Source organism: Canis lupus, chromosome 7, assembly GCF_003254725.2.
Source record: "Canis lupus dingo isolate Sandy chromosome 7, ASM325472v2, whole genome shotgun sequence".
In the NCBI taxonomy this organism is placed as follows: domain Eukaryota; kingdom Metazoa; phylum Chordata; class Mammalia; order Carnivora; family Canidae; genus Canis; species Canis lupus.
Genome location: NC_064249.1, coordinates 69,296,544 through 69,322,335, shown reverse-complemented (window position 1 = coordinate 69,322,335; position 25,792 = coordinate 69,296,544). Strand labels below are relative to the sequence as shown.

The window sequence follows — 25,792 nt, the reverse complement described above, 5'->3', positions numbered from 1 at the left end:
TAACTACCACATAATAGAGGCTCAGTAAGATCTTATGAACTAAAAGAATAAACCCCTACACCACCAGCTGGACCTTTACATACTCTCACATTCATCCTTTCTGCAGACCTGTGTGTCTTTACCACTCTGACTGAAAATGCCTTGAGGGTAAGGATCATGCTTGCTCATTATCTCCACGTCTCTCACAGAGCTTTGCACATGGCAGGTGCTCAGTCAATGTTCTGTTGACTTTTAACCGGTTGACGTGTGACTTTCACTGTGACCTTAGCTCCAGATTTGCCCCTGGACCTCTGCTACTCAGACTCCAGACCTCCTAGACCTGGATGCTATACAAGGAGAGAGAAGGCTCTGCTTGTTTATTTTTGGTTCCTTGCAAACAATGGAATTCTTAAAAGTCCACACATTCTACATTCACAGCAATGAATTCATTCCAGAAGAATAATCTTTTAGAAGCTACATTCTCTTTAAAGACATTCACCTCCAAATCCTCCTTCAACAGACAAGTGTGAAAGAGTTAACACAGCTTCCCACACTGCCTGGGAGTTGCAAATCAACTGGAAATATCTGGTTCAATCTGTTAAGATAAAGCCCAGTCCAGACAGCACTGTCACCCCAAGGACAATCATTCTGTGAACACACACAGTGCTGTGACCTTTACTCAACATTCCAGAGATACAGGAGCTGTGTGGGCCTGGGAGGAGGGGAGGATTATAAATAGTATATGTAGTGGGCCCAGCACTGGGGTGGAGGCCAGCTCCCTGGTCCTGGCTGCTCTGGATACCTCCTTATCTACAAACCTCTTATCTCTGGGAACATCTGAAGCATTTTCCCACCTGGCTACCCCAGGCCCTCCAGCTTCTTGAGGACCTGCATATGACTTGCCACCCGCTCATCTGTCACTCATGCTCCAGCCCTCATCTCCTTGGATTTTATATCTCAGCTTGGACATAAAATCCTAGAGGCTCACTCCAGGACACAAAATCTCGGTGTGGGAAGGCCTCTGTCACCTGGACTTGAGCAAGGTGGAAAAGGTGATAAAGTAAGAGAGGAGAAAACAGAGAGAGGGCAGATGGGGAAGTGGGGTCCTTCTGGGCATACGGTTGGCCCCCAGCAAGCCCTTGATGCACCCTCCCCATGAGGTTGTTGCGGGGCTCTACGACAGGTCCCCTGAGGGAACTGGCCCAGAGCTGGTACACAGGGAGTGCTCAATAAATGTGAACTCACTTTCCCTCTCTACCTCCGATTAGAAAAAGCTGCCTCATTATTGAGACTACCAAAATGAAAGAATCCAGGCACAAAAGAAGCTCTGTCCTTCAGGGGTGATGGGCTGAACCCTCAAGTAACAAAGAAATGAACTTTGTTGCGTGTATTACTTCATATTATTAAGGAACCATTCATTCATCCAACAAACATTTGCAGAGAATCTAACGTGCAGCAAGCATTGCCGTAAGCATAGTTAGTGCACTCCCTTGTTCTACGCATTATACGGCCTTACACAGTCACTGCCTCTAAAATGCTTTCTGTGCGTGGTCTTGTCTCTGCCTTTGGAAAGGAGCAGGACAGTACTCTACCTGCCATCAGATAAGCCTCAGATTCCAGGGAATAGGAGGTAGCCCAAAGATGAAGAGGACAAAGGTTACCATGATATCTGCAAACAAAAAGTGATGCTTGTAGAGAAGTGAACTGATAAGCATGCAGGGGACTCCCTAAATAATTAATGGGACAAGATCCAGGCTCCAAGCTGTTACGTCAAAAACCTGACCCTAAATCTAAGCTCACCAAGCAATGAAAATATATAGAGATCAACATTTGGCCATCTTCCCTGTGGCGAAGGAGTATTCCTCGTCATTTTCAATTTGTTGTCGACTGATACTTCTGCAAAATGCATAGGTGGTGTGCTTGAATGTGACACTGATGTCCAATTGTTTTCAATAAAAGTGTCTAAATACTCTCAATGTTGGTATTTATCTCATTGCCATTCAGCACCAGTGATTCACAAACTGGCATAGATCTATGAACCACACTTTGGGTAGCACTGATGTAGTTAATTCCACAGGCCATCCAAAATCTAGCACAATACATGATGCAAACAAATACAAGAAATGGAATTGTAAAGGTCAACTTACTTGCTGATGGCTGAAATTTGATCAGATCTTGCAAGTCAGTAGAAATCTGGAAAACATGGCTATAGAATTGCTGGACTGAATTCTTTAAGCCAGATATGTCTCTGGAATGTGACCGGAGTGTCCCATTCATCTGCCTGACACAACTCCAGAGGCTGTTGACATGCTTGTTGAGTCCCTCCTTGATCCTCTGAAGACTTCCTGAGATGGAGTCCAGTTTGCTGCAGGTTTTCTCCATTTGAGACACCCTGCTCTCAACCACAGAGATGTCCCTCTGGACCCCGTGAGTATTTTCCTTACAAGTGTCCAGCTCAGAAAGGACTTGGCTCTGCAGCTGCTGCCACCTCTCCTCTAGCTGGCTGCAGCAATGAGCCATGGGGTCCCGGGGAGATGGGAGAGGTTCCACCGTCCTTTCTTGCTCACCCCCCTTAGAAAACCCACCCGCTGCAACATTTTTACCTTCTCTGCAATTGCTCAGTTCATTCTGGAGATTATTCACATTGTCTTCTGTGTGGTTTAGTTGAGAATAAAGAAAACTAAAATCCTGTTGAAGTTTCTGGATGCTACGTTCAGTTTCTTGAAACTTCCTATGCATTGTATCATTTAAAGATTTCAAAAGGTTCAAACTATCATCCATTATGTGGTCTTCTCCACTTGGCAAAGTATCTTCTATCCCATGAGGCTCTCTCTGAAAGTTCTGCAGGCAAATATCTTCAACAACTTGAACTTTGTTCTTTAGGTTATCTAACTCTACCATGACCTGTTTGTTCCTAGCCCCTGACACACCCGGTAAGCCTGAGGCTGGGGCAGTGAGTCCTGCTTCGGTGCTGTTGGCCACATCTAGGAGAACACTACCCAGGCGTTCTTCCAAAGACAGTATTTTCTGATCAAGAAGTTGTTTCAAGTCATCTACCTCGCCATTAATGGTCCCCCGAAGGGTTTCTTCAATGTAAAAGCAATGTTCTTCCGCGTTCTTCTCTGTCACATTGATCCTTGCATCTAGTTCATTCCATCTTGCATCGAAGTCCACATCTGGCTCTGGAACTACAAGGCGGTCAAATTCATTGTCCAGTCGTGCATTCAGCATTCTGGTGGCTTCAGCAACTCTTTCGATTTTCTGATCTAACATCCTGATCTGTTGCCCAAAGTCACCATTCTTTTCACCACCACAGCAATTTGACTGAGCTGAAGGAGCTTGTATCTGGGCTCGAAGATCATTTATTTCTTTTCTCAGGTTTGTTTCCTTCTCCCCTATAAGCTCAATCACTCCTAGGTAGCTGCTCCCATAGTCATCACATTGCTGTTGGAGACCGATCAGCTTGTACTCACACGAGTTCTTCAGATCGGCCAGTTTTCTGTCCATTCCCTCTATGAGCTGCTCTCTCAGGGCATCAATCTTACTATCGACGTAGGCTTGGTAGAGTTCATTGGTAGTCATGGTCACCGTAGGGCCCTGGGCAGCTTCCTGGAGCTGTTTGATCTGTCCTTCATACCCCTTTACTTTCCCATCCAACTCTTCCAGCTTGTCACTCTTGGTCTTCAGAGCATCCTTGACCTCAGCCAATTCAGACTTGATATCCTTCATGCCAGATTCCTTATTGTTGAGGACATCAGGAAGCTGGACAGTTTCTGTGTCTCCACCAACAGCACTGTCAGGCACTGGCTGGGGGTGCAGGTTACTGAGCCATGATGCCAACATTTTGCTGGCATCGTCCTGAATGGCATGTTTGAGGTTTTCATTCACTCCAGCAATGGAAGACTGGAGATCAAGAACTGTTCTTGTGAGTCGGAGAACCTTCTCTTCAAGCACCTGGATTTTCTTTTCCTGAAGTTCTTGTGGCCCCTGTTTTGGATCTACCATTTGACCTGGTCCTGCTGCTGCAGGAGTTGGTGACAAAGTCTTCTTGGGCTCTGAGACTTGGCTTGGTTCATTATCTGTTACAAAGAAAGAATTAGATATGACTTAACGTGTTCTACCTTTTCCCATTTTCTGCAAAGAAAGTAAACAGGGATACACTTAAACCTTCACTTATAGATCCCCTCTCACCACAGGCAATTATTGTAGTAGAGAGAAAAAGACCATGGGCTTCGAGTCAAATAGACCTCCCCTTGCATTCTGGCTATGCTGTTTACTATCTGCCCTTGAGTGAGTTAATTAACTTCTATGAACTATAATCCCCTCACCTATGAAGCAGAGGTACTATCTTCCCTGCTAGGGTTGTTAAGATGTACATGACACATAATAGACAGTCAATGGTTTCTTTTACCCTAAAGGGAAATATTCTTAATCTACTTTGTCATATGAACACATAATTCCCACATTAGTGAGCAGCGGCCACACCCCAATTGTTGACTACACACTCTAAAACCACAAGAAGCCACTTTAGCAAGATCCACCCATTAGCTTTTGGGTGGTATGATATCATATAAGCAGTAAGTTATCCTCCAAGCAACTCCTAAATGTTCTTCTACTTTTAGTAGCAGTGCTATGCTAAAAAAGTCTCACAGACATTGTTTAGCACTGTTGGGGAAATTAAAAGCAAAAGAAAGATAAAGCAGTGATTCTATTGGCCTCTCCTAGCAATAAAACCACATGGTCATATATACTAGAACTCAATAAATCAAAGAATATAAATATTCAATTTTTTATAATCCTACTCTGAGAAATATGCCTCCAAGGGAATAGACCAAAAGGAAAAAAAGTTATAAGGATGATTGTGATGAGTCATAAAATGAAAATAAAGTGATAGGGTTAACATTAACAAGCTGGCACAGACAATATGGAGACTATCGTGATGGGTGAAAAAAGTCAAACACAACACAGATTACAATGAAATAAAATGCATTAAGGTACATTGAACAAGCACTAGAAGTAAATGTAGAACATTATAGATATTTCAGTTTAATTTTCATCATTTTTTCCTCCCCTAAACTTTTGTACATAATCATAACAACAGCTATTATTCATTAAAATCAACTTAGTGGTAAAACCAAGACTGGAATTCAGATGATGGCCAAACTCCCAAGCAGAGAGCTATAAAGAATACCTTATTTTCCACACTGAAAAATTTATTCTAACTCAAGACACTAGGAGACAAAAACAAGTTGTTGAATCATACACAAATGAAATACCATTCTGAGTGAAGGAAATAAAGCAAAAAGCAGGAGAATGAGGGGGAAATCAGCATGTAAGGAAATGCTGCTTTTACATATTCCTGGTGACTGTGGAAATTGCTACAACTTTTTGGAAGGATAATTTGGCAATATGTATCAAAATCTCAGAATCCCTTTGCCCCTGCAATTATACTTCTAGAAGTTTATCCTAGTAAGTAATTAGGGATGAATCTAAAATATTAACAGGAAAAAATGCTTATTCAAACATTACCTAGAATAGTGAAAAACTGCAGACAACTTAAGTGACCAATAGTAGAGGACTGTGTTCAAATAATCACACTCTCAAAAGCCATTAAATGATACTGTAAATTATTTAATGAATGGTTATTCATTATAGATTAAGTTAAAAAATAAGTTCTAAAAATAGTGTGTTCTTGGGGGAGGGACCTGGGTGGATCAGTCAGTTAAGCCTTCGACTTCCTTCCATTCTGGTCATGATCTCAGGGTCCTGGGATCTAGCCCCAAGAATCAAGAACTGGGCTCTGTGATCAACGGGGAGCTTGCTTCTCCAATCTCCCACATCCCTTCTCCCCCTCCCCGTTCCTCCCTCTGCTTGTGCTTACTCTCACGCACATACACTCTCTCTCAAATAAATAAAATCTTTTAAAAAAATAGTATGTTCTTTATAATGATAGTGGATTGGAGATAAGGGTTTCCATTTCATTCCCTTCTGAAATCCCACTAAAATAGCATAACAAAACAAAACAAAGAATAACCATGTCACATATAAAAATTAGTAATCAGAATGGTTTTGGACATTTTAACAGCTGCATTGGAAGCTAGAAGAAAATTAAGTGATGCTTTCAAAATTCTAAACGAAAATTCTTTCCAATCTAGAATTCTAAAGCTAGAATAAAAATATTTTGAAACCATAAGATATTAGAAAGTATACCTCCCATATACAATTTTCTCATAAAACCATTGGAGAATGTGCTTTACCAAAACAAGGGAGTAAACAGAGAATAAACAAGGAGTACAGGAAGCAGGGAATCAATGACAGAGAGATAAGTAAGTTCACAGGTTGGCAGCTGTGAACAGGGAAAGGATGACCAAGTGGGGCAGGTAAGAAAGTTCTAGGAGAGATTGCTTCAAGAAGATGACACTGACATATCTGGACATAATGAGAAGACATAAAGATAATCACCCAGACATAATGAGAAGGACATACAGATAATCACCCATATCTGGACATAATGAGAGGACATACAGATAATCACATATAGATAATCTTGTCCCTATTTCAACCCTGGGTGAAATAGGGACAAGACATAAAAACTCAAACAAAGGAAAATATGAGATAATTACTAACTCTAAAGAAACCAAAAAGCTGTAAAGGGAAGGCAACAGATTCATAGTATACTATATGGTTTAGCTGTAAACATTATCTATGCAGTTACTACACTGTAAACAATAAGTATTAAATAAGTTAAAAACCTGACATAAACTGTATGGAAAGGATGAGGGTATAGGAGCCATGTGCTGGAAAGCAAATCTTCACCTTCCATAATAAGAGGTCAATAGATATGGAGGTAAATTCCAAAAGACAGTCCAAAGAGTTTAAAGTGATGACCTCTGGGAAGGGAAAGTGAGGGAGAAGGAGGGTCACTGCCTTCCTAAGAGTCCTTTTAAAGCTATTACTATTCGATTCATAAACTACATACAGGTTTAAACTCTTGTAAAATAAAAAGGAAACAAAAGGAAACTCTTATGACCCAACAGACCCCCTTCCTGTGTTTCCATCATAGTATCTATGATGACTTGTAATTAACTTGTCTGATGTTTGGCTTCTGTGAGTTCAGGGACTGTCTGCCTTGTTTTGTCACTTTTACCAAGTATCTAGTATATAGCCTGCCAGATATAGAAGCTCAATCAATATTTGTGGAATGAATAAATGGATTTTTCTTTAACAAAATGTACATGCAGACACAGGAAAGAGAGTAATGTGTGATAACAAAATGTTAGCAGTAGTTATTGTACGGTGGTGAGATTATGTGTAACTAAATATTGCCCTACACTTTATAACATTCTTTAATTGATGTGCATTACTTTTGTCATAAAATTATTTTAAAATCAGGGATGCCTGGGTGGCTCAGCGGTTTAGCACCTGCCTTCAGCCCAGGGTGTGATCCTGGAGTCCTGCGATTGAGTCTCACATCGGGCTCCCTGCATGGAGCCTGCTTCTCCCTCTGCCTATGTCTCTGTCCCCGCCCCATGTCTCTCATGCATAAAAAAAATCTTTTAAAAAAATTATTTTAAAGTCTATTTTACAGACAATACTGGGAAACACTACAAGTTTCAAAATTGACAATATTTCATGGGAAAATATAATCATGTAAAGAAGACCTAACCATCAAATTCATGAGAAAACCTAGGTTACATTTATTCTCACTCAAGTTAAAAAAGAGGAATGATAAAGTGACTTGGAATAAAAGGACAGAAAATTTTTATCCATAAAAGTCATTCGCTTAATGTTATGTTTAAAAGTAAAGGTGAAAATTATCACTGTTTTCTTATTCACAGAGTTCATGTTACTTCAAAAAAAAAAAAAAAAAGAATTCAGAAACAAATTTAAGAACAACTTCACTAGATGCCTCTAACTTGGGAGCTTAGCTTTGCAAACATCTCACCCCAAACAGAGTGAGAATGATTCTGATTTACCTATTTTTTTAAAAGACAATTTAGTTCCTTCAAATTCAGATGCATGGTAGCTTGTAGATGAAAAGTAAAAATAGACAAAGCATCACTACATCTGAGTCTCTTGTCATCTGTGCCACACACAACACCAGTCTGAAGCTGTCCCCTACACTGATTGCTACGTCTTTGGCTTTCATAAGTTGGCCCTAACAGAGCAATTTTCCTACCAAAAAAAAAAAAAAAAAAAGTCTGTACTCTGGTTGCTACTGCTTCTGCAAATAAACTTGTATGCCACATGTTTCTACTCCCGGCACATATGTGTGTTACTTAAGACCTTGGCGAGATCGCCATTGTAAGTATCGCCACCATCACAAGTCTTACTGGCTGGAGGAGCACTGGAGAGATCAGAGGTGGTCATGCACAGCAAAGCTCAGAGAAGTTACCTGTGGCTTTCTTCATGCTATTTCGAGGTCGGGCAGGTGTGGGGCGGGGAGTCTTCACAGGGTCCCTGGGACCTTCCTGGCAGTCTCCCCCTCTAAAGCCAGGGCAGCACCTCCATTCCAACTGTGTCACTGTCTTGTACTTGGTGACATATCTGGGTCTGAAGTTCACACGATACCTGCCGAAGAAAAGTGTGGCATCTTTCTTTACTGGCTGCTGTTGTGAGCGCCCTGGCACCCACCTGGCTTGTACCTGAATGAACAGGATCCAGGCCCCCGTCTGTTTCCTCCAAGACCACTGGTCTCTTCAGTTCAGCCCTGAACCCCTGGGGTTAAGCCAAAATCAGATTGGCCTCCTTTTTCCATCTCTTAGACCTACCTGCCTCCAGCTCCCCTCCTACTGAAGGCTAGAGAAACTGACAACCTAGAAAAAGCCCAGCCCCATGACTCCCAAAGTGAGCTTTTGTTTCACCCAAAAATTTTTGTTCTACTTTTTCGTTGTTGCTGCTTTGTGGAGATTTCTTCTGGGTAACTCGAGAGGGTCATCTGTCTTGTATTTAAAGAAATCTCCCTTTGTCTGCCCTAGCATCAATGCATTTATCTTGGCACCTTCTTTCCTGAAAAGGTAGCAGCCATGAGCCTTCAGAGAGCGTACCTCCTGCTACTGGTACTCAGATCTTTTTAAAGAGATGCCCCGATCCCTACAGCTAATGACAGAAATAAAGATCCCTTTTAGAGTACACTGGGTGGCTCAGTCAGTTAAGTGTCCGACTCTTAGTTTCAGCTCAGGTCATGATCTCAGGGTCTTCAGATCAAGCCCCAAGTTGGGGGGCTTGAGATCAAGCCCAGCATAGAGCCTGTTTAAGATTCTCTCCCTCTTCCTCTGCCTTTCTCCCTCCTCTCTCTTAAAAACCAAAAAAAAGTACACATTGCCCCACACATGTGCATATCACATAGAGATTCTTTTGATGAGCTATAAAGCCCTCCAGACCCAGGGCCTGGAACAGTGAGTGGCACTCCAGCAGCACGCTAGACACTCAGAGGGATGGATGCAGGAATCCAACACCCCCCTGGGTACCTCTGCTCACAGCACAGATGCAAGCAGCTCCTAACTTCTACTTGCAGCTTCGAATCATGGCTCTCTAGAACGTCTTCACTTCCTCCTCACTGTGTACACCAGCACTCGCAGCTGCCCTTCTCTTTGGGGGCCAATTCCCAGAAAGAAATTGGCTGTTACTTCCCCAGGGTTGCTGTGTGCTGCCCAGGGGAGAGCTGGGGGATGCGTGGGGCCTGGTGCCAGCTAGGTGACTCCATTTCAGGCACCTACCTGGTGGTGGGGGAGTTCAAAGTCACATTCCTGAGAAAACTGCAAATTACTAAACGTGATGGGTGTTTGCCTCTGAGGGTCAAAGCCATGACATCTAAAACCAACAGGACCCCAGGTGACCCTCTGGAATTCCCAGAGGGCCCTGCAGACAGCACTACCCCAAGCATCAGCATCCCAACACCTGTCGCTGCCCCCGCGTGACTGGCCCTTCTAGGGCAGTGGTTCGGAACACTGGCCATGCATCAGAATCACCAGGGAACCATCAAGAACTGCCAATGCCCAGGTCTCCCTCTCCGAGGTTCTGATTTAATTGGTCTGCGGTGGGGTTCAGGTGCACAGATTTTGAGAGGCTCCAGAGGGAGACTTTTTCAAGGAAAATAGAAGAGAAAGCTCAATGAATGAAACAGAAAAGAAGGGCCTGTAAGGGGTGGGAGTGGGACAAGACTTCCCTTCTAGGCTCTTTATTCTCTCTTATCACCACCACAACCCCCACCAAGGCCCAACTATTTAGAGTTTCCCCTTTTCACAAATGGGAAAACAGAGGCTCATAGAGGTTAAATGACCTGTCCATGTTCCAATGGTCAGGAAGGGCCAGGGCTGGGATTTACACCCAAGTGTTCTCTCCTATACCCAGATGGCCCTCCCAGCACACAGAACACAGAAGCAGTGACTCTGGTGATTGCCTTAAATTTGAAGAAACCCCACCCACCCAGAGATGTTCTGCAAAGCCCTACAAGCTGGGTCAGAGGGTAGCTGCTGTCCCCTTTCAGCAAACACTTGTCTGAGCATCTGACACAGTCCAGGTACACCCCAGCCCCCAGGCCCCCAGCACCCTGCCTACCAAAAGAATTCCCTGTATCGTCCTAGGAACTCTTAAAAAAAAAAAAAAAAGAAAAAGAAAAAAATTCCACTTCTTTGTTTTGCATGCTCAAGTATAGCATAATGCTGCAAAAATGTGTAATCTCAGAAACACTTGGTTCCTCTGAGCATGTAAGACTGAATGTGAAAATGTGTTTGCTCTTGGGTTTTGCACACGTGCCAGCAGATGACAGCCCACAGCAAAGCCTTTTGGATGGGGCCGAGCAGGGCCAGGGGAGCAAAACCTGATGCTGCAAGTGGGATCCCCTCCCTGCCCGGAGGCCTTGGCCCCAGCTGCTGCGCCGAGTGTAAGAAAGTGCTTGCTCTTCCAACACACCTCATTATTTTCTTTGCAGGCAGTTATTATTTTGGAACCAGCTCATAACTTAGGGCAGGTTCCCTGGAGTTCCTGCCTTCCCCTGCAGCCCCACACACATTCCCCACTCCCACCCTCAGCCTGATGGGCGTCCTGGAGGATTTCCGGTTTGCAGCACGGAGTTCAGGTTGACAGCATCTCTAAGTCCGGCGGGTGGAAGAGGCCTCCCTGGCCCGTGGCGACAGCTGGAAGCCATCAGGGGCCACCTCCAGCCGTGGGAAAGCTCACAGTTCCAGCCACGCCGTGCACGATGACCCAGGTCCCAGAGGCGACCGTGGGTCCTCAGGCCTCCATCTGGAGGATATGAGGGGAAGAGGTAGGGTTGTGCAGCCCTCCAGGGATTTTCCCTGAAGAAATGGGGTGTCTGCCTCCACGAGAGCCCTCCAGGAGGCTTTCCAGAGGCTGGGAGGAACACGGCAGGATCCCTGGGGCCTCCTGCCACTCCTCAGCGCTCTGCAGGACCACATCCCGGCCAAGGAGCTTTCAAAAAAAATGCCCAGGCCTGTATGCTCAAAATTCTAATTTAACTGGTCTGGGGCCAGGGGTGCCCAGACATCTGTGCCTTTCAAAAACTCCCCAAGTAATCGTCAAGTGCAGCCAGAGTTGAGAAGTACAGCCCAAAACTCAGGGCAGCCATCAGCCTTCCTTCCTCTTGGGAGCCAGGAGCCTCTGAGGCAACAAAGGGCTGGACAGCCAGGCAGGGGGAGGGAATTGACCCAAAGAGCCCAGTATTACCCCAAGGACCCCTGGGCTGTAAGTGGACAGGAGGTGCCCCCTGGACACTTACTGAATCAGCTGACTGCACCCCACTGGGGGTGGCCAAGCAGAGGGACCGAGCTCAAGGCACAGAGTCAAGGCGGTGCTGGACTGGAGCTGGAAGGCTGACTCAGGCTGCAGCTTTGGCCCCCATCCCAGTCTTGGGTAGAGACTGTAACCAAATCCTGTTCCTCAAGGGAGTCCTGTCCACAGCTGCCTCGGGCACTCTGGGGGCCCCTGGGGCTACGACAGCACGCCACCCCACAGTGTGAGCTCACCCCAACCTCTGCCAGTGCTCTTCTTCCCATCTTCTCAACTCTCCTCCCCTTCCTCTCCCTCTGAAACCCTTCTAGGGTACGGGAGGGTGTGAAACAAGGTTCGCCATGTTTATGGGTTCAACCACCATGTCAAGACATCAGATCAGCCCAGAAGATCCTACTGAGAAGGAAGGTGGCAACAAGAGGACTGGAAAAGTTGAATCAGAGTTTAGGGACCAGAGGACTGGATATGTCCCTGTTAAAACAAAATGTGATAAAATGACAGCCTTCATTTGACATCACTCCCCTTCCCCCCTCCCCTAGACACATAAAGACTCCTTCCTACGGGCAGGAGATGAGACTTCTTTCATAACATGCTTCCATTCACACTTGTTCAGTGTTTGTCTTTTCACAGAATATAAGCCCCGTGAGGGCAAGAATTCCTGTTGGTTTTGTTCTCTACAATATCCCCATTTTTAAACCCAGCGCCTGTCCTATTGTAGGTGCTCAATAAACAATGCAGTATTCATCATCAATCAATAATTGATTAATCAAACAAATTTAATGATACTAAGTCTACTTTTGAGGAGGTTTTGGGGAACCCAATGTCCATATTAAAAGCCCCAAAACTGTCCTCAGGTCTAATCCTAATTACTCAGAGGTGTCTATTTATTTTCTTTTTTTTTTTAATTTTTATTTATTTATGATAGTCACACAGAGAGAGAAAGAGAGGCAGAGACATAGGCTGAGGGAGAAGCAGGCTCCATGCACCGGGAGCCCGACGTGGGATTCGATCCTGGGTCTCCAGGATCGCGCCCTGGGCCAAAGGCAGGTGCTAAACCGCTGCACCACCCTGGGATCCCAGAGGTGTCTATTTAAATCTAAACTAATTAAAAGTAAACAAAACCAAACATTCAGTTCCTCAGTCACACTGGCTACATTTCAGGAGTTCCAGAGCCATATGCAGGATTAGTATGAACATCTCCACTATCACAGGGAGAGCTACTGCACAGAGCTGGCCTAGAGAGTCATGAGCCCGTCAAGGGAACAGCAACAGGCACACATCTGTTCATCTCTTCAATCCTGTCCCACACCCACCTGTCTTCTTTTTCCTCCCATATCCCTTCCACATTGTCAGTAGAAGGCTTTTCAGAAATAACCACACATCACTGGCAGAGGATCATTTCTATCTATAAATAAGGACTTAGAAGGAAGGATCATTTCCTCACATTTAGTATTCATCTCTAACTTCTTTTTTTAATACATGCCACTAAAAGTGCACAAATCTAAAGCCCAGTGCCCCCACTGGAACACTCACTGTTCCAGATTGATTGAGATTTCTCCCCAAAACAGATGATCTAGTAAATTGGGATTTCTCCCAAAAACAGATTATCTAGTAAATTCCTCTCTTTCTCCAGGCACTGGCTTGTCCCCAAAAATCCCAGAGCTAACTCTTCTTGCTTCATTCCACACGTGGTCCCACACAGTTTCAACAGGAATGGGATGTAAGGATGGAGAAGGGAGCTAGAAAGAAAAGGTGCCTCCCTCTCCCTAGTGGGGACAAATAAATAACCACTGATCTGGGACAAAGCCACCATGTATATACAAGCAAAAGTCATTTCAGCGAGTTTCAGGATGCACACCCAGAGCAGACTCAGTTATCCGACATTTAGGTACAACTCCAAGTTTTCCACATCCAGGCATGGAATTCACTTTTTTTTTTTTTTTTTTTGGAATTCACTTTTTTTCTTTTTTCACTTTTTGTTTTTAACTGTGGTAAATATGTATAACATATGTGTGAAATACACATAACATAAAGTAAACAGGTGGAACTACATCAAACTAAAAAGCTCCTGCACAGCAAAGGAAACCGACATAACAAAAAGGCACCAACCTACTGAATGGGAGAAAATACTTGCAAATCATATATCTGATAAGATGCTAATATCCAAATATATAAAGAACTCATAGAACTCAAAGCAAAACAATTTTTTTGATTAAAATCTAGGCAGATGATCTGAATAGATGTTTTTCCAAAGAAGACATACAGATGGCCAACAAGTTCGAGACAAGGTGTTCAACATCACTAATAATCAGGGAAAAGCAAATCAAAACCATAATGGGATGTCACTTTATGAATCTGTCAGAATGGCTGGTATCAAGAAAGACAAGTAATTGAGGTGCCTGAATCGCTCAGTCGGTTAAGTATCAACTCTTGATTTTGGCTCAGGTCATGATCTCCCGGTCCTGGGATCCAGCTCTGCCCGCTCAGCAGGGAGCCTGCTCCTCTCTCCCTCTGTCCCTCCACTGTCCCACTCGTGCTCTCCCTTGCTTTCAAATATATAAAATCACTTTTTAAAAATCTCTTTATAAGAAAAAAAAAAAGGACAAGAAATAACAAGTGTTGGCAAGAATGTCGAAAAAAAAGGATGTGGTAAGGATGTGGAACCCTGATGCACTGGTGGTAGGAATATAAATTGGTGCAGCCACTGTGGAAAAGAGTATGGTGGTTCCTCAAAAAATTCAAAATTAAGCCATCATATGATCCAACAATCTCACTTCTGGACACTTATCTGAAGGAAATGACAGCAGTAACTTGAAGAGATATCTGTTCCCCACCACGTGCACTGTGGCATTATTCACAATAGCCAAGATATGGATGCAACGTAAGCGTCCATGGATGGACACTTGAATGCCTGGATGGATAGGTGAAGATGTGTATGCACACACATGCTGAATATTCCTCAGCCATAAAAGAATGAAATCCTGCCATCTGTGATAAGACATACAGAACTTGAGGGTATTATGCTAAATGAAATAAGTCAGACAAAGACAAATACAAATTCCACTTGCATGTGGAATCAAAACAAAAACACAAAAGAAACACAAAGTATGGGATCCCTGGGTGGCGCAGCAGGTTTAGCGCCTGCCTTTGGCCCAGGGCGCAATCCTGAAGACCCGGGATCGAATCCCACGTCAGGCTCCCGGTGCATGGAGCCTGCTTCTCCCTCTGCCTGTGTCTCTGCCCTCTCTCTCTCTTACTGTGTGCCTATCATAAAAAAAAAAAAAAAAAAAAAGAAACACAAAGTAACAAAAAGACCAAGCTCATGGATACAGAAAAGATATTTGTGGTTGCCAGAGGTAGGGGATGGAGGTGGGAGAAATGAGTACACTGTTGTTTTTTTAAATTTAATTGAATAACTTATAATTAAAAAAAAAAAAAAGATGGAAGAAATGTACTAACCCTAGGTCTGAAAGGGCAAGGGAAAGATGAGGTTATCAAAATGTAGAGAAAACGAAGGCTGTGACTACAGTATTATGGGAAGGTCACTGAACAGGAGCTGTGGGTTCTTGTAGAACAAACCGTCCCCTCCAACTCACCCTCTGGATGGAGAGAGCAGATGGCCTAGAGCAGCCGGAGCAGTAGGAGGCTGGGTGGGGAGGGAACCCAGTGAGGCGGTACCAGGGAGAGAATTCTGGAAACAGTAACCAATTCCACGTATCCCTAGACAAAAGCAACAGCCCTTCTCATTAGTCACCTGAATGCCAGGCAAGGAATTTCCCACCTCTGTGAAATTCTTTTCACGAAGACAATGAAAGGATGAAATCACAACCCACCCAGGTCAGATTCCTAGAATGAAGTCAGGATGGAGAAGGAGGGAAAGTGGATCTGGAGGCAAGCAGAAAATGGCCAGCACATGCTTCTGGAGAGAGAGATGGAAAGCCACACTATTCGAGCCGCAAAGGGAAAAGAGCATGTCAAGGAGGCCAGTGAGTTCACATTTTTGGTGCCACTGAGAGGGTCAAGCAACAGATGGCCTGAGAGATACTGTGTTTAAGACAAGGGGATTCTCAGGGAGCTGAGCCAGTGCTGCTCGGATCAATGGTGAGAGAGGACGCCGGGTCAGAAGACAGGACACAATAAGCAAGAGCAGGTACAGTGCAGCCCCCAAAACCTCGTCCACCAAGTGTGCTGTGATAGGAAATGAGAAATAGGGTGAAGACCAGGAGATAACAGGGGGCTGAAGAAGAATATTTTCCCCCCAAGTTCAGGAAAATCCTAACCAGGGAAGTGTGCTGAAAGGAAGGGTAGGTGGGGACGGTAGTGTGGGAGCCGTGGCGAAGCCTTCTGGCCCCATCCAGGAAGACTGCTCTGCTGGATTAGCCCTGTCTGCCGTGGACGTGGTAGGGGCTGAGGGGAGCGGGGCGTGAGGCTGTAACTGATTCAAACCCTGGCCCTAAAAAAAGAAAACTCCCATCTTAACTATTTTTACAAGCACAGGTCAGTGGCATTAAGTCCACTGTCCACCCACATTGTTGTAGGACCATCAGAACTCTTTTTATTTTTTTTAAGATTTTATTTATTTATTTATGAGAGACACAGGGGGGGGGGGGCGCAGAGACACAGGCAAAGGGAGAAGCAGGCTCCATGCAGAAGCCCAATGTGGGACTCGATCCCAGGTCTCCAGGATCAGGCCCTGGGCTGAAGGCAGACGCCCAACCACTGAGCCACCGAGGTGTCCCTGTCAGAACTCTTTTCATCTTTCCACACTGAAGCTCTGCACGCATTAAACACTAGCCCTCCACGCCCTCCCTCCCGCCCTGTGACCACCATCCCGCTGTCTCTGCAAATGTGACCTCTCTGGGGACTTAGAATAAGCCCAATCATATCACATCTGAACTTTCATGACCGGCTTCTTTCCCTTAGTCCAATGTCCTTGTAGGAGAGAAAACCACTTTTCCTCTATCCTCTTAGGTTTGTTCTGGGTCCTGTGAATTAAATGGACAAAAGACAGGAGAAAAGACATCCACATTGTACTGATGTTGATATTTTAACATGCCTGGAAGCTTTGGAGGAAAGAAATGAAAACAAGCAGTTAGACTCTGGGGCCTAATATACCATTTTAACACCAGGTGACAAATTGGGAAGTGCCTACACCAAGAAAAAGGGGTTTGGGCTTCTAGGGGCAATAAATTGTGGGAATGTGGCTAAGAAGTACGTGAGGGAAGGGAAGGGAAGATAAAGGCTTTGTTAGTGAAGTTTGCTTATGCAGATGCATCTTGGTGGAGACTGTCTATCCACAGTGACAAGGGTCATTCCTTCATCCTGGTACGGGAGAGGCAGGAACTTATAAACCTGATTTTAGACAGAAAGAAGAAAGACAGGGAGCTCTTCTCGTCTCTGCTCTTCCTCAACTGCCTTCTGGTGAATGTACTCAATGTGCCAAAGTGGCGTGTTCTGGGGCGGCCTGTTCTGAACATCTTCACCCTCAAGGTTCTCCCATGTTGTGGCAAGTGTCAAAATTTCCCTGCTTTCTATGCAGTAATTCACTTTTACAAAGTTTGGTCTCATGTTCTAATTTAGAGATTGACAAGACAGTAAACTAACCTTTCTAGAAACTCCTTTTGACAAATAGGTTGGGTTTTTTTTTTCTGGCTTTTATTATTACTGTTTGTCTATCAATGAAAAAAATGTGCTTTTTATGGACGGAGCAACAGAAAACACAGGCAACAGAGGCTATCAAGTTTGAATAAAAAAAAAAAAACTGGCAGCGATTCTAGAACTATGTTGAAGGGAAAGTGGTTCTGCACCAGCAGGAGAGACACTTGTCATTTGATTTGAATCCACTCTCTCTGACTATCGAACCTTGACCACTTGAAACCGCATGCATCTGCGATTAAAATCTCTACAATCTGAGGAGCTATCTGTCCAAGCTCCCTTCCAATGCTAACCTTCCACAGGATGAGAAAGTTTCCCTCACAGGACAAAGTGAGAGAACCAAAGGGCCTTCTTCCAGGTTACAGCACATCACACACACAAACCAGAATTTTCATCTTAGCCTTTTCTAGGACACAATTTTAACTAGCTCTCTGCATGGAGAAATGAATGGAAGGAAAGAAATAGAAAATATTTTCCTTGGCTTTTTAGGCAAATCCATCTCAGTGTTAAACGCCAGAATGCTTGGGCAAATATAGTTTTGAAATACAAAATGCATTAATGAAACCAGAAGATTGAGGAGTCCTGATTGGTATTAGATTACAAAATAGCTTTGTACGCCTTAAAAAAAAAAAAATACCCTAGACCAAAGGAATGTGTTCAAAATGAAAACGTACACACAGGAGACTGTCTGCTTCTCAGCACAAAGGCTATATTTGCTAGAGGCACCACAATCCTAAGCTGCTTATTTTTGTGTTTTCTCTTGAATTAATTTCCTTACTTCGTAGGGTGGCAAGTTAGATTTCAAAGCCTAGACTCCTCTTTGCCCCTCAGTGGTTTGTTTGGATCACATAGTATAACACGCGGTATTTCCCCTCAGTCCTTTACACTCATCCCCACCTTCACGCTGGGGACACAGCGACTCTGCTGTCCCAAGGGAAGGCAACCTGGGGACACCACAGCAGCTCAGTAGAGGCTGGGCCCCAAGTGGGCCGAGGAGACAGTGAGGCTGCTACTCCTGGACGGCCCGCCAGGGTGGTGGGCACCTTGTCAGGAGAAGCTTGCATTTGCTAAATAAAACGTCTCCAAGTGCAGGGTGTGTCCAGCACTGTGACAAATGGCCTGGGCATGTGCTCCTGAGTCTACATTCTTAGTTTTAACTTCTTGACTTTGGGAAATCCATTACGAAAGTAAAGCCACAATAGGGAGGGGGGCCGGCCAATGCAGGCTCAACTGTGACGGCTTTCTGGAGGGCTCAGTAATCCACACGTAATGAAGGCCTGCACTGTCCCACAGGATTCTTTCCAGGAAGGTCATCACTGCTGCAGGCTGCTCCCCCACCCGCCCCAGCACCCGCACCCCCTCACCCCCCCATGCCACAATTCTATACCGTCCCATTTCTCAAACTTACATCATGCTTCCTCGTTTCCCAGAGCCAGGATCACACGTTCCCAGAGCCTGCTCACTCCCTGATGCCCTCATCCTCTAGGTTCCCACAGTGTGAGCCACGAGAACATCTGCTGGCCTCAGCCCTGCACAGGATATTCACTGCAAATACGACTCTCCGTGGTTTGGGGATCCAAACCTTTCTTTCCAGAACTACCAAATAACTCTATTTTGATTGCTTCCTCTTTTTTTTTTTTTTAAGAGAAGAAATCATTTCCTCAAATTCTCCTACAAAAGTCATGGTCCTTTCAAAATCTTTTTTTTCCTGTGTTCCTTTGACTTGGTTTGCAACATCTATCCCTCCCCTATAGGGATCTCAGTCCTTTGGATGAAGACCATGGATGTTGGCAAGCTTTAGGCCACACCTGTGACTTGGTGAGGCCCCTTAGATGCTTAGAAAATCCTAAAACAGTAGGAATTTCTCAGCAGATACAAAATAACACCTTCCTTCAGGCCAATTCATTCTCAGTAAAAACAATCTGAGCATTGAAAAATACAGGAATCTTTTCTAATTTGTGACCACACTGGGGAGAAAAAGGACCAAAATGTTATAGTCCAGTTTCATATTTCTCACATTGTCTAAGATAACCCAAAATTACTTTAGGCTTTTTCTTAACATTTAACACAGTGAGGTGGAGAGAGTTTCATTCACCTGCGCTCCACTTAGAAAGTGTGGTTTTTCTTTGGAAGGTGCTACTAAACCCACCCAAAGCCAGGTCTGAAGGTGTGGGCAAGCAGGGGGTGGGAGCTGCCTAACTAGGCAAGAAGAAAAATTTGGCTTATTTGCTTTCAAATGGTTATCGGTGACAGAGCAGGAGGCCACAGGAGGAGACGGAAGTAAGGAGGAGCTGTTCTCCAACATGACTTAGGGTAGCCAGTGGATTTTTAAGGTTAGTGACACGATAGCATCCTCTAACAATTTGTGTTACCACAGTCTTCAGTAATGTCCTCACTATTCATGCAGTCTTGTCAGACTGAATTTTTCTCAGGGGACTGGATGATATATGGTGTTCCATATGTTGGCCAGCTCCATGTGGTTCTGAGAGAGCCAAAGAGAACCCAAGTACACAGAGGGCTATTGCACCATATGCCTTAGACACTATCCCAGTTTGGAGGGAATCTTCTGGGCATCCAAGTTCCTGCAAATTGAGAGGGAAGACAAATATATAGACTCTGAGGTGAAGGGGAGCCCACCTGATATCAGTTAACTAGTTTCAAAGATAGTAGCTTGCTTCCATTTCCTTGAAATCACGTTTATTTTTTAAGAGAAATTACATAGTGGGGAGAGGCAACATGGTGGAAGAGTGGGGGTCCTTGTTTTGTTTGGTCCCTTAAATTTAGCTAGATAGCTATCAAACCATCCTGAACATCTATGAATTCAACTTGAGATATAAAGAAAGAATGGCTGGAACTCCACAAATAGGAAAGTGAACTCTTTTTGCAAGGTAGGAGTGCAGAGAAGAGAAATGGAGGGGATATATCATAATATAAAGGGTGAGTAAGCTGATGGCAGGCTGCTGCTGCAGCCCTGAGGCTCAAAATCAGGATCTTTAGAAATCTGCTCCTGTGAGACTTCCCTGCCTGAAAGGTACTCAGTGGTGAAGCAGGGCAGAATCACAGGAAGGGACAGTCAGGTCTCAATATTCCTGGAGGTACAGAAAGAACAGGGGTGCCTCAACCAGCAGAGTTCCAAGCATCAGAGCAGGGAAATGGGATTAGGTCAGTGAGCCTGAGAGAAGGCTCAGCCTGTTGTGACATAAACTGCAAACCGTGACAGATCGGGTGACCACTGTCCATGCTGGGTCCCTGCAAAGGACTGGAATGCAGCAACCCTCCGCTTTGTCTGGGAAGGTGGATTGGGTGTGCACTCCACAGGATGACAGCTCTCCATGACAGGGCCTTCCAATGGGCAGAAGTGAGGTGACTCTCTGCTTCCTCCAGGAAGGGCAGAGCAGGTTCACGCACCAGCAAACAAAGTCTCTCCCTGATGGAAACCTACAAATTGCACAAATCAGTGTCCCCCTACTTTCCCCAGGGAGAATCTGAGTGAGTGAGCACCATAGAAGTCTGCAGAATTTGGCACACACCCCGATCTTTCCGTTCCGGGGCTGGAGATCAGGGCTTGGCCTTTTTTCCCCTTTCACCCTCAAAAGAGGCATAGAAAACCTACAGAGAACAAAAATCACACACAGAAAACCAGCTTACACTGAGCCAGGCCCCCTGGCAAGGGACAGTGCATCTTCACCCAGGCACAGATACCTGAGAATCAATGCAGCAGGCCCCTGCCCCCAGAAGACCAGCTGGAAGAACAGGGGAACAGCAAGTTTACTGACCAAAAAGAACTGTAAAACTTCAGGACTAGAAGAAAATAGTATATATAACTTGATTTTTTCTCTTATGATTTGTTTATCCTTCAGGTTAAAATTTTCTAATAATTTTTCTTTTTTTCCACCTCAACTAGTTTCTTATTTTATCAACTCTTCATTTTTAAGTTTTTTCTTTTTTAAATTTCATATTTTACGATTACATGTTATAGATATATTCTCCATTTTTGGCTTCCTTTCACTGTATTCAATTTTATTTTTGTGTATATATATATTTTTATTATTTTGGAATTTAATATCTTCTAACACAGAAACCAAAACACACTCAGAACGAAATGGATCACCCTGTTTTGTCCACTCTGGGAGATTTTATTCTCTCTCCCTCCCATTCCTCCTCCTCTTCCTCTCTCTCTCTCTCTCTCTCTCTCTCTCTTTGGTTTCTCTTTTTTAATTTGTTTTTAATTTTCATCATCTTTTTTATTTTCTGATTTCTGACCTTTTTAGAATTGTCTAGTGTGTATTTTGCTTGGGTCATGATAGGTATTTTTGACTCTACTCACTCTTACAGCCATTCTGCACTGGACAAGATGACTAGAAGGAGGAATTCACCACAAACAAAAGAACCAGAGGTATTGCTCTCTGCCACAGATCTAATGGATATGTATTTAAGTAACATGTCAGAGATGGAGTTCAGGATTACAATTACTAGTTGGGCTTGAAAAAAAGCATAAAAGACTCTAGAGAATCTCTTACTGCAGAAATAAGATCTTATCAGGCCAAAATTAAAAATATTCTGAGTTGTAGCCTAAATGGGATGTTCTAACAGCTAGGTTAAGTGAGGAAAAAGAGAGTAAGTACACAGAAGACAAGTTGATGGAAAGGAAGGAAGAAGAGGAAAAGAGAGAGAGAGAGAGAAAAAAAAAAAAAAAAACTAAGAGCCCACAAAGAGAAGCTCTGAGAAATAAGTGGTAGTTAAAAAAAAAATAACATCTGTATTATTGGAATTCCTGAGGGTGCAGAGAGAGAAAGAGGACCAGAAAGTATATCTGAGCAAATCACAGCTGAGAACTTCCCTAATGTGAGGAATGAAACAGGCATTCATATCCAAGAGATAGAAAAAGAAAGAAAAGATCTAACATTCAGTAGGAGAAATATTAGATTAACAGCAGACCTCTCCACAGAGACCTACAAGGCCAGAAAGGGCTGGCATGATATATTCAGGGTTCTAAATGAGAAAAACATGCAGCCAAGAATACTTTATCCAGCAAGGCTGTCATTCAGAATGGAAGGAGAGATAAAGAGCTTCTAGGATAGGCAGGAAAATGTGAAATATGTGACCACCAATCCAGCACTGCAAGAAATATTAAGGGGGACTGTAAGCAAAAAGGGAGCCCAAAGAAATGGAGACAATCTGCAGAAACAAGGACTGTACAGGTAATACAATGGCACTAATTTTGTATCTTTACGAACTCATTCTGAATGTGAATGGACTAACTGCTCCAGTCAAAAGACACAGGGTATCAGACTGGATAAAAAAGCAAGACCCATCCATATGTTGGTCTACAAGAGACTCATTTTAGACCTAAAGACACCCTTAGACTGAAAATGAGGGGGTGGTGAACCATTTACCATGCAAATGGACCTCAAAAGAGAGCTGGGGTAGCAATCTTCATATCAGATAAATTAGATTTTATACCAAAGACTGTAGTAAGAGATGGAGAGGGACACTATGTCATATTTAAAAGGTCTATGCAACAAGAAGCCCTAATAATTATGAAAATTTATGTCCCTAATGTGGGAGCAGCAATTATATCAACCAATTAATAACCAAAGTAAAGAGATAATAATACATTAATAGTAATGTATTACTCCACTCCCGGCAAGGGACAGATCATCTAAGCAGAAGATCAACAAAGAAACAAAAACTTTGAGTGACACACTGGACAAGAATGGACTTCACAGATATATATAAAACATGCCATCCTAAGGCAACAGAATATACATTCTTCTCAACTGCACATGGAACATTCTCCAGAATAGACCATATACTGCGCCACAAATCAGGTCTCAGCTGATACCAAAAGATTGGGATTGTCTCCTGCATATTTTCAGATCACAATGCTTTGAAATTAGAACTCAATCACAAGAAGAAATTTGGAAAGAACTCAAATACTTGGAGGTTAAAGAGCATCCTACTAAAAAATGAATGGGTCAACCTGTAAATTAGAGAAGAATTAACAAGATTCATGCAAACTAATAAAAATGAAAGCACAACTGTTTAAAACATTTGGGATACAGCAAAGGCGGTCCTAAGAGGGAAGTATATTTCAATACAATCTTCTATCAAAAGTAAGAAAATCTCAAATACACAAGTTAATGTCACACGTAAAGTAGCTGGAAAAAGAAAATAAAATAAAGCCTAAACCCAGCAGGAGAAGAAAATAATAAATATTAGAGCAGAACTCAATGAAATAGAGACCAGAAGAACAGTAGAACAGATCAACTAAAATAGGAGGTGGTTCTTTGAAAGAATTAATGAGATAGATAAATCCCTAGCCAGAAAAGAGAAAAGACTCAAATTAATAAAATCATGAATGAAACAGGAGAGACTATAACCAACATCAAGGAAATACAAGCGATTTTAAGATCGTATTATGAGCAACAATAAGCCAACAAATTAGGCAATCTGGAAGAAATGGATGCATTCTTGGAAACTTATAAATTACCAAAACTGAAACAGGAAGAAATAGAAAACCTGAACAGACCCATAACCAGCAAGGAAATTGAAGCAGTCATCAAAAACCTCCCAAGAAACAAGAGTACAGGGCCAAATGGCTTCCTAGGGGAATCCTACCAAACATTTAAAGAAGAAATAATACCTATTCTACTGAAGCTGTTTCAAAAGATACAAGTGGAAAGAACACTTCCAAACACTATAAGGCCAGCATTACCTTGATCCCAAAACCAAAGATCCTATCAAAAAGGAGAATTACAGACCCTGATGAATATGGATGTCAAAATACTCCCTAAGATACTAACGAATAAAATCCAACAGTACATTAAAAGGATCATTCACCACAACCAAGTGGGATTTGTTCCTGGGATACAAGAGTGGTTCAACATTCATAAATCAATCAACATGATAGATCACATTAATAAAAGAAAAGACAAGAACCATATGATTTTCTCAATTGATGCGGAAAAAGCATTTGACAAAATACAGCATCCTGATCAAAACTCTTCACAGTATAGGATAGAGACAACATATCTCAATATAATAAAAGCCAAACACAAAAATCCCACAGCAAATATCATTTTCAATGGGGAAAAACCAAGAGCTTTTCCCATAAGGTCAGGAACATGACAGAGATGCCCACTCCCACTATTGTTGTACAACATAGGACTAGAAGTCCTAGCCTCAGCATCAGACAACAAAAAGACATAAAACGCATTCAAATTGGCAAAGAAGTAAAACTCTCACTCTTCACAGATGACATGATACTCTATATGGAGAACCCAAAAGATTCAACCTCAAAATTGCTAGAAATCATACAGCAATTCAGCAGTGTGGCAGGTTACAAAATCAACGCACAGAAATCAGATGCATTTCTATGCACTAACAATGAGATCGAAGAAAGAGAAATTAAGGAATCAATCCCATTTAAAATTGCACCAAAAACCATAAGATACCTAGGAGTAAAGCTAACCAAAGAGGTAAAGGATCTATACTCTAAAAACTACAGAACACTTACGAAAGAAATTGAGGAAGACCCAAAGAGATGGAAAAACACTCCATGTTCATGGATTAGAATAAATTTTGTGAAAATGTATATGCTACCCAGAGCAATTTACATATTCAGTGCAATCCCTGTCAAAATACCACCACTTTTGGGACGCCTGGATGGCTCAGCAGTTGAGTGTCTGCCTTTGGCTCAGGGCATGGTCCCGGATTCTCAGGACCAAGTCCCACATTGGGCTCCTTGCAGAGAGCCTGCTTCTCCTCCCTCTGCCTGTGTCTCTGCCTCTCTTTCTGTGTCTCTCATGAATAAATAAATAAAATCTTAAAAAAAAATACCACCACTTTTTTTCCACAGAGTTGGAATAAATAATCCTAAAATTCGTATGGAACCAGAAAAGATCTCAAATAGCCAAAGGAATGTTTAAAAGAACACTAAAGCTGGGAGCATCACAATTCCAGGACTTCAAGCTGTATTACAAAGCTGTGATCATCAAGACAGTATGGTACTGGCACAAAAACAGACACATATATCAATGGGACAAAACTGAGAACCCAGAAATGTGACCCTCATCTCTAAAGCAGGAAAGAATATCCAATGGAAAAAAGACAGTCTCTTCCACAAATGGTGTTGGGAAGATTGGACAGCCACATCCAGAAGAATGAAACTAGACCATTCTCTTACACCATATGCAAAGTTAAATTCAAAATAGATGAAAAGACCTAAATGTGAGATGGGAATCCATCAAAATCCTAGAGGAGAACACAGGCAACAACCTCTTTGACCTCAGCTGCAGCAACTTCTTGCAAGACACATCTCTAAAGGCAAGGAAAACAAAAGCAAAAATGAACTATTGGGACCTCAACAAAATAAAAAGCTTCTGTATAACAAAGGAACACTCAG

At 43.2% G+C, this 25,792-nt stretch overlaps 1 protein-coding gene across 1 annotated transcript in view; it reads right to left on the bottom strand.

Annotated features, from left to right (window-relative positions):
* The window catches only part of EMILIN2 (elastin microfibril interfacer 2), a 59,602-nt gene that overhangs the window by 14,610 nt on the left and 19,200 nt on the right, over positions 1–25,792 (bottom strand). Inside the window, exons 4-5 of the mRNA XM_025429387.3 lie at positions 8,375–8,550; positions 2,127–4,058 (exon numbers count right to left, since the gene is read on the bottom strand). Coding sequence (XP_025285172.3) covers positions 2,127–4,058; positions 8,375–8,550 — 2,108 coding nt within the window. The remainder of the gene's footprint in view (positions 1–2,126; positions 4,059–8,374; positions 8,551–25,792) is intronic.